The sequence below is a fragment of the Centroberyx affinis genome, unplaced genomic scaffold (assembly GCF_046629955.1).
Source record: "Centroberyx affinis isolate AG114_WGS23_722 - 3 ecotype Tasmania unplaced genomic scaffold, CSIRO-AGI_Caff_v1 ptg004438l_1, whole genome shotgun sequence".
Classification (NCBI taxonomy): Eukaryota; Metazoa; Chordata; class Actinopteri; order Beryciformes; family Berycidae; genus Centroberyx; species Centroberyx affinis.
This window is the reverse complement of record NW_027282110.1, coordinates 14651-32821: the sequence shown is the minus strand read 5'-3', so window position 1 is coordinate 32821 and position 18171 is coordinate 14651. Positions and strand designations below refer to the sequence as shown.

Below are 18171 nucleotides of genomic sequence, written 5' to 3'. Positions count from 1 at the left end.
TACTAAGGACAGTTATGCAATTCTACACTGAATACTAACAATAAAAAAAAAAAATCAGATGGGGTTCCTCAGGACAAAATCTCATCAAATAAGAACAGAAGGCATGAATACAATCCCAGCAAAAGTTTAGTCATCTGTCAATCGATCACGGGTTGCAATCAGAGGCCTATCGATTTGCGGCTCTGACCCTCTGTGTTCTGCATTGCGATGCTGTGTTGTAGCTTTTAGACGGAGCCCTCCTCAGCCTCAGTGACTTTGTCATCATGGAGGAGAAGCAGGCGGCTGGAACCGAGTGAAGAGGACGAAACGCTGCAACCCGCCGCATCTCATCCGGTTTTTTTTTGTCCGCCTATAATTCTCCAAATCGGTAAGAGAGGGGGAGCGTTCGTTCCTATTTCTGCATGTGTGTTGTTTTGTGTTTGTGTTTTTTTGGGTGCGATCAACGTTACAGGCTGATTATGAATGAGTGTTTGTGCCTTGGGTCGCTAATCAGCCCGGAGACGGGAAATAGCCGCGTTTACCGGATCTATGAGGAATGCATAGGCGCTGCAAACGGGATCTCCGTGTCTGTTTTCGGTTTTATTCGCAACCGAATGGAAACAGAAACGCCACATAATAGCACCGAGGTGTAGCCGAACGGCCGCAGATTACATGCGCGTTAATCCTTCAGCACCGCGGACAGCTCCGGAGAGAAAAAAGGCCCCCAGTTGGATAAAGCAAAAGAGACATGGCAGCGTTACATTAACATCAGCTCTCTGTGGGTAGAATCATAGAGAAATCCCCCCCCCCCCCCTCTCTCTCTCTCTCTCTCACTGTCATTTCATCTTCTTTCCAGGAAAATCACTCCATCCAAAGCGACTGCCGAAGAGACGACGGGAGTGACGGCCGCTCAAGATGAAGCATTTCCTGAGGTAAACAGCCGCCGAGGAGACTCCATCGCTGCGTGGACGCTGTGCTATATTTTGTTTTTCTTATAGTCGTCACAAAATAGGATACAGGTCTTAAAAGATGTAGGAATGCACGTGTCCCCCCCCCCCCCCCCCCCCCCCCCCCCGTGTGCCTTTTGGGTCTACTGTAATGAATAGGGATTTGTCTTTGGATACAGAATACTGTAGCATGTGAATTCCCACTTCTCCCATTTGAAACCCCTCGTCAATCGATGGGTGGTATTGTATGGCCAGTAAGTGGCTGTTGTGGTCTAAATGGATTTGAGTGCAAGAAGAGGCCTCTTAATTATAGAGCACACGTACAAAAGCAAATGCTCCCCATTGGTAGCCTATTATTAGTAACAGTCGTATTATTAGCAGTATTATTAGTTATAAATGGTATTTTCTGTCTATTCTAGTTGTTGCTGTCCTATTCTAATGCTCGCTCTGTATGAAGAGGTTCATTGTGAAATAACTCTATTTGAAAAAACGAACTCCTATTCTGACAAAATCATTGCTGGCATCCAGAGTTGTGACCAAGTCAACTTTGATAAAGTCCCAAGTCAGTCTCAAGTCTTGAGGCACGAGTCTCAAGTCAAGTCCCAAGTCTAAATGTAGAACACCAAGTCAAGTCCAAGTCAAGTCCATGTCATTAATGTCGTCTCAAGTCTAAATGTAGAACAGCAAGTCAAGTCAGAACAAATCAAGAGTCCAGTATTAATTTAATATCTTAAAGAAAACTACATATCTAGGACTTTTCAATGCAATATGGTTTTAATAGGATAAAAACTTGCTAAGAGCATCATGAGTTTGATTTCTATAATCAGTTTCAACTTCAATAAATTCAATCATTCCATACAAATTCAGAAAGCAGAATTGAAATTCAGTCGTCTGCTGGAACAAATCTCCTCACTTTCAATCCGAGTCATTTACACAAACACAAGATCTCAAGTCAAGACTTTAGAAACCTTTTCAAGTCATCAGAGTACAAGTCAGAGTCAAGTCCCAAGTCACCAGAACCCAAGTCAAGTCAAGTCAAGTCTCAAGCCTTCTCTTCATGCATCAAGCCAAGTCTCAAAAATGTGACTTGAGTCTGACTCAAGTCCAAGTCATGTGACTCGAGTCCCCACCTCTGCTGGTATCACTATTCATGTTAAGAGTTCTCTTATTGAGTAATGAATTTCACCTCTACATATTCTCAGCCCTACATTCTCTTAAATGTACACTTACAGGTGCTACATGTAGCATTTTTAAACACCAATATATCATTGTCAAATTAATAGTTCTTCCTTTGTATAATTACCGTAAACAAATGCGAGCACGGTGGAGACGATCGGTCGCCTCTGTCTCACACCGGTGGCATTGTTAGTGTCGGCGTTTCTCAAAATTAAGACTACATTTCCCATAAACCCCCATTGTTTCCAGCCTCCCCTCCCCGCTCCCTGAAGACACTTTCAACATGTCGGACGTGATTTTTTCCCGACCTGATCTGCCGTCGCCAGAAACTCCGAAAGCTTTAGCTCTGTTTGCTCTGGAAGAACAGCGCCCTCTTCCTGTTTGGTGCCGTAAAGCGATCCGGCAGATTTCCCGCCAAATCCGATCCAGTGGCTCACGATGTAAAATACAGTGTAGAGGCCGGTAGAGGCTGCCAATTTTCTCAGCGATGGTCTCATTTGTTTACAGTAATCATACTAATGTCTCAAAATGAATGTGATAATGACTTTTTTTTTTTTTTTTTCAAAACTCTTTTTATTGGTGTTTGTCCACATTGTAAACAGTAGATCCTCAAATCGTTTCAACATGTTTTTTGTAACATACATACAAAAAAAAACAACAAAAAAAACAACATAATGGCATATAAACATTATGTATATGGCAAAAATAGTAGGTACAACCAGGACAGAAGAAATATATGCATACCAAAACACGTTTATAATAAAGTACAATACTCCCCCCCCCCCCCCCCCCCCCCGCAAAAACTAACAACAAACAAAAAACACAGTCTTCATGACGAATTACAAAGTAATTACTGTTAGTGCTACAGATCAGTATCGAGTAAGGAGTAAGATAATAAAGGAAAAATAAGTGATAATGACTTCTTGAGGTTTTTTGGTTTATATCTACCGCTTTTATCCAGAGCGACTCGGAAGGATTTGCAGGTTGGCAGTTCAGTGTCATGTTCAAAGACGCTTTGAGAGAACACATATTGGCGGTGCTGAACCTCAACACGCTGCTGCTTAACATGCCAGTCTCATCCACAGGCCTAGAGAGGGGAACTCACCCTTCAGGACCGCAGTTATGATCACTTTCTTTTTTTATTGACATGGAAGATGCTGCATGCTTTTATCAACTGGGAGACAGTGGCATTTTCATTTAGTTAACTATGACCTTCAGTCGTTTCTCTTCATAAGGCAACAGACCACCGATATAAAAAAAAAAAAAAAAAAATCAATTATATTTTCATTTCATTATCCCCCCTTCAAAGACTGCCTGTCCTCATATAATGTACATCACTTGGACACTTACGCTATGATGATACAGCGTGAGAGAGGTTTATTTCAGCCCTGCAGGGGTTGTTAACTTCTGTTCTGCAGATAGAAAACAGTGGTTAAAGTGACAGGGCAGATGTTGTACAGATGGATTTTTCCACACTTTCATAATAGATGAGGAAAAAGTCAAGCTTCCTGCAGGATAAGAGCTCAGGGTGAACTGGGTTGTGATGGTTTCCCCTCCACTGCCTCCCTGCCTATTGGTGTGAGTCTGCTTGTGAGCATCACCTGCTGTGTGTGTGTGTGTGTGTGTGTGTGTTTTGACGTGTTTTAATGGGACTTTGCAGTGAACCACAGATCCGAGATCAGTTCTAGGTTAGATTGGAGGGATGGTTATAGTGAGGTTATAGAATGGCGTTAGAGTTCTTTTTCTTTCTTTCTTTCTTTCTTTCTTTCTCTCTTTCTTTCTTCTTCTTTCTATCTATCTATCTATCTGTTTTTCAAGGATACTGTGGCTAGTTTTCAGGTGTTTCAGGTGTTTTTTAAGAACACCAAAAGTAAAAAAGTATCTATCTATCTATCTATCTATCTATCTATCTATCTATCTATCTATCTATCTATCTATCTATCTTTTGTTCTCTTTCTTCCTTTCTGTCTTCCTTTCGTCCTCTCTCTCTCTCTGTCTATATTTCTTTCTTTCTTTCTCTCTCTCTTTCTTCCTTCCTCTCTTTCTATATTTCTTTCTTTCTATCTTTCTTTCTTCTTTCCTTCCTTCCATCCTTCCTTTCTTCTTTCCTTTCTCTCTCTCGTTCTTTCTTTCTTCCTTCCTCTCTCTTTCAATATTTCTCTCTTTCTTTCTTCCTTTCGTCCTCTTTCTTCCTCGCTCCCCCCCCCCCTCTCTGTATATATATATACTGTATATATTTCTTCCTTCCCTCCCTTCCTCCCTCCCTCTTATCTGAGGCCTACCTTGTTGTATAGCAGTTAACAGGGAGGCTGTTTCTCTATCTGTCTCTAAGCTCATGCACACACACACACACACACACACACACACACACACAAAGCCTTTCTCCACAGTTGAAGAGACCATCATTCAGTGCAGAGGGAGACCAGTGAGGGCCGGAAAGCGTTTATTCTCCACAGTTTGTTAATGGGTCACTATGCATTTCCCAAGACGCCCACGTCTCCATTTTGTTTCTCCGTGTCACCTGTAAAAATAGCACACTTTGATCTGTTGCAAATCTCCCCTGGTAGGAAAGAACTAAAATACATTTTACTGACTTCCTTCTCTTTCTTTCTCCCTCCCCCTTCCTCCTCCTCTCTTCTTATTCTCTCTCTATCTCTACAGCGATACTCTCTATCTACAGTGACTAGGAAAACTATTCACCCCGTTGACTTTTTGTCTTGTGCTACAAAATTTGATCAAAATGCATTTATGTGGGATTTTTTGGTCTAAAATCCTATACTACTATTACCTCAAGATGAAGAAAAAAATATATATTATTAAATGTTTTTACCCATGAAGCAAAAAGCATTTCCACTACAGAATTCTGCATGAATTTTAGACCAAAAATCCCAAATATGTGTTTCAAACTAATTTTGTAGCAAAAGAAAATGTGCAAAAAAAATCTATGTATCTATGTATATCTAAGTGTATCTATCCATCTATCTATCTAACTATCCATCTATCTATCTATCTATTACCCCTCCCCCCCCGTCTTTTTCTCTCCAGAGTTGTGACCCATTTCTTTGTGTTCCTGTACTGTAAATGTCTGTGGCGAGGACTGAAGTTTGTGGTCAGGAAGTTTACGGGACGCTGTGAGCTGCAGCGAATCTGCTACAACAACAAGCACGGGGCCCGCAGGACCCTCAAGATCGGTAGGCTCATACACTGCCTGTATAGGTTTTCATTATGTTATGTAGGTCTTTGTTGTGCAAAGCAACTAAAAGCATCAAGCAGAACGAATCAATTGGTCAAAATAATGTTACACTGATATGTTATTCGGATATTGTCATTCCGACATTATTGTTATTATCCTGGATTTCAGTGGAGGGTTTTAGTGTCCCATGATGGTCTAAATGGTTTCAGAGGTTTTTCCACCCTGACAAGATTAAAATTCTGGGGGAAATATTGTTTTTTTTTGTCATAAAAATGGTCAAAGGTTAAAGATATTTAATATCAGCTATTGGTAGCTTCAATCTAAAAATATTGGCATGTGTATCAGAAACCTATATCAGTCAATCGGCCTAACATCCACCATTTGAAAAATTGACATACTTTTAGAAATTCATTGCTGGTATGATTTTGATGTAAGTTGCATTTTACTTTACTCATCTTGAAACCTTTGCTTACACTTTAATTGTGGTTATGGAGCATAATCCTTATTAATATTTTGAAAATGATTTAGTTTCATGTATAATCATTCAATCAGTATTTATTATTATTATGTTATGTAGTTCTTTGTTGTGCAAAGCAACTAAGTGTCAAGCAGAACGAATCAATTGGTCAAAATAGTGTTACACTGATATGTTATTCTGATATTGTCCTTTTACATTATTGTTATTAGCCTGGATTTCAGTGGAGAGTTTTAGTGTCCCATGGTCTAAATGCTGTTTCAGAGGTTTTTCCACCCTGATAAGAATACAATTCTTTGGGAAACACTGAGTACTTGTATTTTTTGAAACTTTTTAGTATGAAAATTGTCAAATTTAAAGCTTCCGACAGTTTGAATACAAAATATCTGCATCGGATCAGCCTTCAAAACGTAAAAATATACATTTTGAAAGCTACTAAATTGCAATTTCTTTCATTTGACTTTATCTAGTTGTGTTCCACTGTAAAAATAGCCTCACACTGTGCAACTCTTTTCTTCCAGAGTCGTCTCTCAGGTACTCCAGGAATGAGGTAAGGATCTCTGAATCTATCAGATCATTTAACCCCACTGGCATCTGTCTAGCTGCAATCTGTTTACAGGTGTGTGTCCTCCTCACTCTCCCTCTCCCTTTGTCTCTTGCTTATTCCCCCTTCCATCTTTTCTCCTCCTCTCTTTTTCTCTCCCTTTGTCCCGCTCCCTCTTCTGTCTTTTCTCCTCTTCCCCTCCCCCAGCTGCTGCAGTCTGCCCTCAGCGTCCATCCGGACAAAGTGGAGAAGACCATTGACAACATCATGGCCCTGAAGAAGATCAACCCTGACACCAACCCACAGTGAGACGCTGCATTACATATCGCATTACTATGTTACTGCGTCACATATGTTACAGTAGAACAGTTTTAAGCTCGTAGCGTAAACTGGTTGTGGGACGAGGACCTTAAGACAGGCAGGCTAACAATAGGAGACTCCTCCAGCCTGACCCCTTCCACTCCCCCGTCTGTCCCCAGGCTGAGCATCTCTCTCCAGGCCAGCCTGTTTCAGATTGTGGGCTACAGGAGCCTGGTGGCCGAGGTGGAGAAGCTGCGCAGGGAGCCGTACGACTGTGAAAACCCCGACCACGAGGACATGCTGATGAAGGTACAGTAACAACAACAACAACAACAACAACAACAATAATACTTTTTGTAGAGCTCCAATGCCAACAGCCTGCTCAGCTTTGGTCTTCAGCCTAGACTTTGACTCATGGGTGGTTAAAAGGTCTATGTTATATCTTGGAGCCAGACTTAACCACGCTTTAAAAGGGATCTGTCTTATCTTATATCTGTCTTAAATCTTATAATATCAGTAAAATGAATAAAATCCAAAATTTAATAGGTAACTGGTGAAGAGATGGCAGATCTGGAGTGATGTGATTTGCTGTTTGTAGCAGTGAAAATCAGAGTTTTGCATTTTGAACAAGCTGGACTGATGAAAGACTTTTGGTAGATGCCAGAATAAAGAGAGTTACAGTAGTCTAAACACGAGGAGATACAAACATGAATGACTTTCTACGGATTACAGAATTATAAAAATTACTTAATTGTGGAAATGGTTCCCTTTGTTACCTGTTCATCAATGCTAAAGTTAGTACCAAAACTGATGTTAATACCAAAAATGTACCAAAAATGATGATGACGCATGCAACCTCGCTCATTGTTTACAAGTTCATGCAATTGTTGAAGGAGCAAGTGTGTGTGTGTGTGTGTGTGTGTGTGTGTGTGTTACAGCTATGGAAGGAGCTGCGTCCTGACACACCTCTCACCGGCCGCATCTCCAAACAGTGGTGTGAGATCGGTTTCCAAGGCAGCGATCCCAAGACTGATTTCAGAGGCATGGGCCTGCTGGGCCTGCACAACCTGCTGTAAGTGTGTGTGTGTGTGTGTGTGTGACTGTATGATAGAGAGATCCGTAAACCGAGGCAGAATGATGAAATGCTGAAAAATGTTCAGTCTGACAGCTGCGTGATGCAATGGTAAAGTCTGTGCTCTGGAAGTCCTTTCCTTGAGGTTTGTATCTTTCTGCAGGTATTTTGCAGAACATGACAAGGCCACCGCTCTACAGGTGCTCCACGACTCCCTGCAACCTAAGCACAAGTATGTCAACCCCCTTCTATAGTTTTACCAGACCCATGCATTAAAGGAATACACAAGTTTTTGGTACATTGTCCTTTTGGTCAATTTATCTGTTAAGTGATGAGAACATAGACACCAAAATCATACATGTGTCCTGGGTACATCATTGGCTCTGGTGCTCCATGATAACACTTTCGCATACACTATGTTGAGTGATAGCTAGTAGACTCCATGCTAACATTTTAGCATAGCCTACACCATGTTGAGTGATAGTAGGCTTCATACTAACACTTTAGCATAGCCTATGTTGAGTGATAGTAGGCTTCATGCTAACACTTTAGCATAGTCTACACTATGTTGAGTGATAGTAGACTAACACTTTAGCACAGCCTACACTATGTTAGCCTTCGTGCTAACATTCTAGCATACACTATGTTGAGCTAACTATAGCATACACTATGTTGAGTGATAGTAGGCTCCATGCTAACACTTTAGCATACACTATGTTGAGTGAGTAGGCTCCATGCTAACACTTTAGCATACACTATGTTGAGTGAGTAGGCTCCATGCTAACACTTTAGCATACACTATGTTGAGTGAGTAGGCTCCATGCTAACACTTTAGCATACACTATGTTGAGTGATAGTAGGCTCCATATGAACACTTTAACAATACACTATGTTGAGTGATAGTTGGCTCCATGCTAACACTTTAGCATACACTATGTTGAGTGAGTAGGCTCCATGCTAACACTTTAGCATACACTATGTTGAGTGATAGTAGGCTCCATATGAACACTTTAACAATACACTATGTTGAGTGATAGTTGGCTCCATGCTAACACTTTAGCATACACTATATTGAGTGATAGTAGGCCACTAGCATTATCTCAAAATTGAGAGAATGAGAACTAGGAATTACTTTCCCTGTTTCCATAGATTGTGTACAGCTAAAAATCACTGCACAATAAAAGATTATGTGATTGCTCATCTGAAATAGTTCCAACAACAACCTTGGCTACATCAGCTATACTGAGTTGATGATATTGCATTTGTTATATTTATGAATCTACAGGCCATATAATAAAAAGCATTAACAACTTTTTATTACTAAAACAGTCTTCTTACTTTGGATAATGGCAGGCCTACTATCAGTCAACATAGTGTATGCTAAAGGTCTGGAGCCAACGATCTACCGGGGACACATGTATGATTTTGATGTCTTTGTTCTCATCACTTAACAGGCAAATTGACCAACGGGACAATCTCCCCAAAACTTGCTGTATCCCTTTAACACTAACTAAACTGCACTATACCACTCATAGCTCTGCATTGACCATATTCTGCTTGATCGCGTTCATTCTTACTGCTTAATGTCATTCACTGTGTCGTCTTTGATGGTCTGCTGTGACGAAGCAAGCGCTCACTTGTATTGTTTGGCATCGGCATCTCAGTGAGCTGTCTCATTTCACAAATGAACACTATTCTTCTTTTTTTCCCCCCTTCCATCTCCATTTTGCCCATGCTTCCTTCTTTCTCACACGCACTGTAGGAGCACACACAGAAAGCCAAGGTACTTGATTTCACTTTCATTCACAAGTTTTGTGCTGAATTCATAGCTTTCTCTTATGCTTTGATGTTTCACACACTGTTGTTTCATGCATTTAAAGCTGCGCTAGGCAATGTTTTCATGTATAAATCCCATCTCATCAGCCTAAATCACAAAGTGGGGCAGCAACAGAGAAGAGCGTCCCATCTCCACTAATAGAGACTCCATGGATTCATCCTATTTGGACAAATTAAATTCTGGTGTTGGAATGGTCACTGGTGGGAAATCTGTTTTTTTGGACCACTGGAACACACATTGTAATTACAATCTACCAGCTGAAAATTTCAGTCTTCTCACTTTGAATGGAACGCAGCATAAGAAGAAGAAAACATAACAAAACATAACCTTACATGATTTCTGGGTAATGAAATCCTCCAAATTCAAACCGTTACTACCATCTGGAGCCGCCAACTAAGTTGTGTAGTGCAGCTTTAATGCAAAAACATTTCATAATCACATACTGTATAAACAAACACGTCTAAAATATATCAATTGTGGTACATGGCTATTACAAGTACAAGGACACTCCTTGAGATTTTCCAGTAGGTTTTGTGTGCACAAGGTCCACATTACGATGCTCTCAGTGTCGCTTCATTTGTAGACGGTACATGACTGAACTATGTGTCCTTCACAGTGAGATGAGCAAATCCGAATGGGAACAGAAGAGCGTAGACAAAGCTATCGGGTAAGTGTCTGCGCACACAGGCGTGCACGTGTGTGTGTGTGTGTGTGCGAGGTGGGGGGGGGATCATAGCGGTGGTGTATTATGGCAGATCTGGGCTACCGCTGCTGGAGCTGTCTGGAGGTTTGGCCCCAATAGAGGGCAGTTTCAGCAGTGGAGGAGCTCGGTGACGTGGGTTTCCAGGCAGTGTGTTTGTGTGTAAGTGTGAGACAGTGTGTATGTAAGCGATAGAGGGGGGGGAATGTGTGTGTTTGAGTTTCCATGCCTGTGCCTAAAATGGCAGGAGGTGTTTCACTACTGTGCACGCCGCTGAGCAGCAAGCTACTGCTCCGCCTTCTGCCTTCAGTCTGCATTAGTTCTGATAAGCGCTAAGGGCTGACTCGAACAACACACACACACACACACACACACACACACACACAAAAGCTCACACAGTCACATACACACATGCATGGACACACATAAGCGTTTCAGTTACAGCAAAAAGAATCCAGCTTAATTCATCATTTAGTCTGGTATTGAGTCGTAAAATCGTATTTTTCTTAAGAAAAATGAAAAAAAAAAACCCAAAAAACATCCAGGGTGAAGGTAATGTAATTTGTTTCCAATGCAAATCAGCTTGTTTCAAGAATGTTCGAGTGACATCATATCAATACTAGAGTGTGATCCAACCAAATGATCTTGGTTTTCTCAAACAGGGATGAATTTTCACCCTGCCATAATATCATATTGTGAAAATTGTGTGCTTGTTTGGCCAACTCCCAGGTTGAAATGCTACCATGTGGGTTAACAGAGCAACATCATACCAAACTCATCGTTATTCACATAAAATGCAGTAGAAATGAGGCAACTAAAATCTGTCAAGGTTAAATGAATCCTTTCTACAGAGATATAGCACGTTATTTCCACTGACTGTCACTGTAGCTCTTTAGCACCCATCCATAACCCCACTAGCACCCTTTAGTATAGCTTCTGACTGAAACCCTCAGAAAACAGGCTTCTACACACTTAAATCTGTTATTTCCATTGTCTCCCATCCAGCTATTCTTTTGCCATCGTGGGCATCAACATCACAGACCTGGCCTACTCTCTGCTGGTGAGCGGAGCTCTGAAGACCCACCTGTACAACGTGGCCCCGGAGATGCCCAGCCTGCTGCACTTCCAGCAAACCTTCTGTGAGTTGATATGCATGAGGAGTTTCACTGCTAAATAAGCTGTCCACTAGGGTTAGACTGATTGTGTTCTTATATTAAAAATGAGATCTTGTCAATCTCTGATATGATGGATATGATGCAGTTGGATTGATTACATACTTATTGAAATTAATACTACTAATACTACTCTGGTTGTCAATGGGAGGCCCTTAACCTAAATTGATTATAATATGGAATTTTTATCAGATTCCACACAAGTATGCATGAATATTTAGTATTATTATTATTATTAGCAATAGTAGTAGTGGTAGTAGTAGTAGTAGTAGTAGTAGTTACATTAGTATTAGTATTGTTATTATTCTGGGTTTCAATGGAGTTTTAGTGTCCCATGGTCTAAATGCCGTTTCAGAGGCTTTTCCACCCTGACAAGAATGCAATTCAGGGTTAAACACTGAATACTTTACTTTTTTTGGCATAAAAATGGTCAAATATAAAGATATTTAATATCGACACAATATCAGCTATTGGCAGCTTCAATCTAAACATATTGGCATGTGTATCAAAAACATATATATCAGTCAGTCAGTCTATCATCCACCATTTGAAAAACACATGCTTTTAGAAAGTCACTGCTGGTATGATTTTGCTGTAGGTCACATTTTACTTCACTATCACAGTTATGAGTCATCTTGAAACCTTTGCTTGCAAATTAGTTCTATTTTTGAGGATAGAATCATCTGTAGTTTTTGAAATATTGACTAGAAAATTGAAGGTAGCAACATTTTTCCAAAACTGATATACTGTATACTGCAGCGTTTTGCAATGAAACTCTTCTTACAGAATGGAAAGAAGGGGCGGATGTAGTATAAATGAAAATGATTTGTGGTTATGGAACTTAATCCTAATTAATATTTTGAAAATGACTCAGTCTCATGCATATTCATTCAATCCATATTGATAGACATTTAGAAGCTAAAACAGGTCTTCCTTTCCTCCACCGCAGGTTACCTGATGCAGGAGTTCCACCGTTTCTGGATCGAGGAGGATCCAAGTGACATCATGGAGTTCAACCGGGTTCGCTCCAAGTTCCACCGGAGGATCCTCCGCCAACTGAAAAACCCCGACATGGCGCTGTGCCCCCACTTCTCCGCCTCCGACCTCCACCTGGTCAACCTCTAAACATGACCCCTGACCTATGACCTCCCCCCCCCCCCCCCCCCCACCCCCCACCCCAATCCACAACCCAGTAGAGGTCTCCCCTAGATGTCTGGTAGGCAGAATACTTGTCAGAAATCAGAATACCCTTTGGTTCCACTCAAACAGGAGGATCCTCAAGACGTCTTAGGGAGTTCCTCTTCCTCCTCTGCTGAACCCACCTCCTCCCAGCTAACGTCATGTCACGTCACTGCCAACAGCTCACTCAGCCAACACACACACACACACACACACACACACACACACACACACTGCCTCTACGCCCTCACAGCACCGTTAGACCACCAGCATCAGAGATGACCATAGCGATTGTAGCTGTGCATGTGGAGGCTGCACCACACCATCACCGACTCATTGTTAGCAGTTGCTTTAACGGTTCATGACATGATTGTACCACAGCCTTGACTCGACAGTCATGTATCCTTTTTCTTATTCTTCTAACGCACCAAATGCTTTGCTTTCTCAGCTGAATAATCCCCCTTTTGAATGCGACTTGCGATCGATCACCAGTTTAGAATATTTTGGCGATCGGGCCGGAGCCAGTGTGAAGGCAAAAGCTTTGAAAACAAGTTTTTGTATTAAAAAAAAAATGGAGAAGAGCGATGTGAAAGTTATGTAGGTCTAACTGACCTGCCGAAATGTGAAAGAAATGTTGCTGATATTAATTCAACCAAATGTTATCCAACAAGACAGGGCCGATTTATCTAATGGTTTTGTTCTGTATTAGTTAATTACTATAGATTGTACTGTATTTTTTATGTCTGCATGACAAGAACACTTAAGACTTCTCCTTGCCAAAATATCGAATGTGGAGAACTCACAATCACAGCAGCAGTTTGTTTCTTGTGAGCTCAAATTAACGTTTTGTCAACCTGCAAAATGATGTTCAAATGAGTGTGTAAAAAAAATTGCATGGGCAGCATTGTTCCCTGATTGGATACTTTAAAAAACAGGTAAAATCAAGTTCTCCAACTAATTAGGCAACCATGTCAAATTTTTACTGGTTAACAAAATGCTTTCACATACAGTATTTTGCATCTATTTCACTTTTTTACACATTCACAAAAGTCGACGTACAAGTTCTAAAATATTTTCCGGACATCATTTTACAGGTTTCCAAAAGTTTTTGCCTTTGAGTTAACCCCAGAGATTCTTTTATGAATGTTCCGTCATATTCATGATTGTTTGATGTGCATTTTCTCTTTTGATTCATTGAATGTGACACTGTTAACCACTGTTTTATCAGCCAAAGCAATAATTTACATTCATTCCAGTGCACATTTCTTAAAATGTATTTATTTGCACCGTGCGTGCCTATGTATTTGTTTTGCTTGTTTAATAGCCTCTGACTCAGAGTTGAAACATTAGTAGGATTACTGTAAACAAATGAGGCCGTCACTGGGAGAGACTGGCAGCCTCTACACTGCATTTTACAGTGTGAGCCACTGGGTCAGATTTGGCGGGAAATCTGCTGGATTGCTTTACGGCACAAAACAGGAAGAGGGCGCTGTTCTTCCAGAGCAAACAGAGCTAAAGCTTTCAGAGTTTCTCAAAATGGCAGATGGTGGAAGGAGTGAAAGGCCGATGGAAAAATCACGTCCAACATGTAAAGCAAGAGAGAAAATCTTTGACCTTGCAAAAGGAAGCAATGTGGATTGTGAGAAATGTGGTCTTAATCTTGAGAAACACTAGCACTAGTGTGAGATAGAGGCTACCAATCGTCTCAACCATGATTTTATTTGTTTACATTAATTATACCAAGGTATCGCAGTTAATTTGACAGTGATGGATTGATTTACAAAACGCTTCACATAGCACCTATAAGAATTCATGTTCTCTCTTCCAAAGGCAGCATTCGGAGAACTAAGACGCTTAAATCTAGAGCTGCTCCACAGATAATGAATTAGGAAAGACAGTAAAAGTGACTCGATAGAGACGTTCTCGCGTTTATCTGCTTCAGAACTGCAAACACTGCTAGAGGATAATGCGTATTTGGGTGTAAAAAGCCAGAAAATCAGTCTCCCATTCATTGTCTTTGGAGCCGCAGTTTGGCTATTATCTCAGCTCTGAATCACACCTCGAAGTTTTTCACTGAATGACAAATCGACGAAAGCCCACATCTGACACACCTGAACACAAAGCCTCCGTACTTATTTGCAGCGATGTCGGTTTTCTTGGGGACGGCCCATTGTTCCGACGGCCCATTATTCCGAAACCCCAATAGTCCGGAAAATGTCCACCCAATCGGACCGAAAGCATGTTTGTCCGACAGCCCGTTATCCCGGAGGTGGTTGGGTTGAGGCATGAGGTCACTGAGGTTAGGGTTAGAGCAAGCTTACGGTCAAGGCTGTCAGAAGCCACGGTTGTGGATGGAGCCAGGCATGGAGTTTTCGGACTATTGGGGTTTCGGAATAACGGGCCGTCGGAACAATGGCACGGCACCGTTTTCTTTAACATGCGAACGTTGTGTTTAGAACCATTGGCGCTCGGTCAATGGTCGACGCTGACAGCTTTGACAAAACTTTGTCACCGCGCACCTCGAAATGTACGATATCATTTGAACGCCGCGCTTGCACCGTCGATTGTGTTGGCCTAGTATTTAATATCTTTGTTACATTTAAGTGAATGTCAAAGCTTTCTGTCAGTATTATGCAGCCGTTTACTTCAGTGAATGTCAGTGCCGGTTTCATCTCTCGCCGTTTTGTTTCGCTTCGCTATCGTCAGCAGTTGCGCTATTGTGAAAAAATCCTGTTTCCTTTATGGTAACGAAACAGTCATTTGTGTTATTGGAGTATACGGGGCCGATATGTCCCACGATGATGTAGATGAAGTTAGATACACGCTGCTGTACATACTGCTTTGAAACTGCTTATGAGACCAGAATCTGCATGGTAATATTCACATTGTCACCGCTGTGGCATCCTGTACTCTACTGTAAAGCCTAGGGCAAAAGGAGACACCCTCTAGAAATGATACAGTCTTACGCTTCATTTGTCTGTGCTGTACTTTTTGAGACCACAATAAAAGCTAAATGTCAATTAATGTTATAGTTGCCTGAGCCTCCGTCCTTTTCCTTGGATTTTCTGCAGTTTGATGCAGTTTGAGTTTCTATAGGTGGCGCTCTTTTCTTTGTCTGTTCAGCCATGGCTGCTAGCGCTGCTCATGCTACCTACCCAGTTCTTCTTCTGTTGATTCCAAACAAACTGGAAACGTAAAACGCATCACTTCCTATGAGCCACAGGAGTTTACCCAGGAAAGAGCTACCAGACGCCGGGTGTTTAGAACAGACAATGTAAAAGCTTTCATGAACTGAATATAGGTTGATCACTATTGTGTTAAATCAAATGGTAATAGACAGTAGCAAAACAGACATAGAGGATTTTAGCCCTTCCCATAATGCTTTGCTTTACCAGTTGTTCTGGTCAATACACTGCCTGCTAACTGCCGTTCAGTCATACTGAAGAGAGTGTAAAACTGTTGGTGTAACTTAATAAAGTGACTATAAACAACTAATTCAGTGTTAATATTACTTGCATTGGACATTTCCAACTCATCAGTGGAACACCAAGTACTGTTAATGAAGAAGATCAGCCGAGACAAGCTTATTTTGGATTAGGCTACTTGAGATAGTTGGTCACAGTTAGCTAGGTTAGCTAGGGAGCTAGCCAACGTTAGTTATCTGTATTTTAATATAATTGCTACAGTGTATCTTATGCTGATATATTTGGCCGTACAACAACGGGTTATCTTAGGTAACGTTATTGATTCTGATTTGACCCAAAGTTGTTAACGGACTAATCGGTAATAGTAACTCTGTAATTTGCCAGTTTTGTCAAGTTGACAGCCACTAAGTCTTTAGGAAGATGGCAGTGACAGTCTTCTTTGAGTGTCTCACAGTGTTCTTACCACAGGAATGGATTGCAAACCTAATTTCCAGTACTACAAAACAATACATTTCATATATACTTCAGAGTATGTTTAGAGATATTTCAAAACCTACAAAAAATTGCCAAAAAATGTAAGTTGCACATGCAGATGACACCCATTTGAAATATATGTTGGACACTGGAAATACATTTTCCTGCTGTGTGCTCTTCATATAGCCGCAAGAATACCCAAAATATATTTTGGCCACTCAATGACTGTCATGTACAATATGTGTACAATTCGGCAATTTGGGTATCATAGAAAATTCTCACTTTCCCATTTAATGCTTTCTTGGACGTTAATGTGCACTGAAGTCGAAATGATGATGTTTCCGACAGCATTTGAATGCAGCATTATTCCTCTAACCCATATTTCCTACACTGCTATCTATTTTATTTCATATAAGCACCAGAGGGCAGTAAGCTCACACACAATGTGAGGAGGCAGGCTCTGACATGTCCTTCTATAGCTGTAACTGCAGGTCCAGCAAACAGGAACATGTGTATTATGTATTTATGTAGAGTGACATGTACTGTCTAATGGCCATAGTATATTTTTCATTCTCTCTATGCACTGTGTGTGAGGTTAGTTTTACTCTATATTCAGGCTATATAAATCCATCCTGATATTTGTCTTTTTATATGCACAAGCTGACATGACTGAACTATCTTATTATGGCCAGTACTGCTGTTCTGAACCTTTATCTTTGCTTTCTGTTTTAATTATAAATGCTCATTGGAACCAAGTGCTCAACTGGTTTGCACTACAGTTCGCAATTATCCATAACATTGAACAATAAGTCCTGTAATATGGTGAGTCCATCATGAATAATTATAGATTCCTTAATTATATAAAGCATACCATCTTCATCTGTTTCCCCTGGACTGTTTTGTTTACAGACATTGGCTACTACTGACTACAGGTAATAGTCTGCATTAAATAGGCATATTTTTCTTAAATATAAATTTGCATATACTGATATATAGTACAATCAATATTTAACCAGACAGTGGTCACTGCAAGCATTTACTCACACAAAACCATGTAGGTGAGTTAAAGACAGTTAAACACCATGAGTTGATGAGAGAGTGTTTTGATATATGATGCATGTTATGAATGTTCCCTCCAGTATAGATAGAACTGCTTTGAATAAAAACAGTATCACATGCAGTAAGGTCTACAGCATTATTATTCATTATGAAAACCTTATCTGAAGAGACAGGAGGTTCCTCCATTTCATTATCGACTCTACATTTCTATAATGTAATGACTACAATAAATACTCTATACTATATTTAATGCATGTTTATTTGAGAACAGAAAATATATCATGCTGTTCTCCTTCAACAGTCCAAGTCAAAGTCTTTCTGGAAGGTTTATTGTTAGAGTCCTGAATAGTACAGCAGATAAGCAAAAAAATCTTCAAATCTGGAAAGAAGCACCAAAATTTGGTCATTCATTTGGTCATTCTTTTGAAAAATCCCATTAGCCAGGTAAATTTAAAAATGGCTGCCATTTTTAAAGATGGCTTTTACCATAGAATTTCATTGTCCGGGCCGATTTTGATGATTCTGGTGTCGAATGACAGGTTTTTAACAGAAATCCTTTTTATATCTCCTTCTGCCATTTACTCTGAATATTTTTAAAAGTAAAATATGCATAAACACAACATTATTTCAGCAAAACTT

At 40.5% G+C, this 18171-nt stretch overlaps 1 protein-coding gene across 2 annotated transcripts; it reads left to right on the top strand.

Moving 5' to 3' along the window:
* Positions 1-894: 894 nt before the first annotated feature.
* Positions 895-12520, top strand: elmod1 (ELMO/CED-12 domain containing 1). Of its 2 annotated transcripts, none has more exons than XM_071544035.1 (10): positions 895-911; positions 5148-5293; positions 6292-6320; positions 6522-6619; positions 6794-6923; positions 7553-7686; positions 7850-7918; positions 10140-10190; positions 11229-11362; positions 12345-12520. In XM_071544035.1, the coding sequence occupies exons 1-10, from the start codon at positions 895-897 to the stop codon at positions 12518-12520; spliced, it is 984 nt and encodes a 327-aa protein (XP_071400136.1). The 2 variants fall into 2 exon arrangements, with proteins under 2 accessions (XP_071400136.1, XP_071400135.1); XM_071544034.1 differs by having other exon boundaries at positions 7850-7922; positions 10090-10190.
* Positions 12521-18171: the final 5651 nt, after the last annotated feature.

Bases quoted from the DNA above. Each gene is read 5' to 3' on its own strand.
- elmod1 (XM_071544034.1), top strand. The intron at 5,294-6,291 runs GTAGGCTCATAC...CTTTTCTTCCAG, and splicing joins CCGCAGGACCCTCAAGATCG to AGTCGTCTCTCAGGTACTCC. The intron at 11,363-12,344 runs GTGAGTTGATAT...CCTCCACCGCAG, and splicing joins GCACTTCCAGCAAACCTTCT to GTTACCTGATGCAGGAGTTC.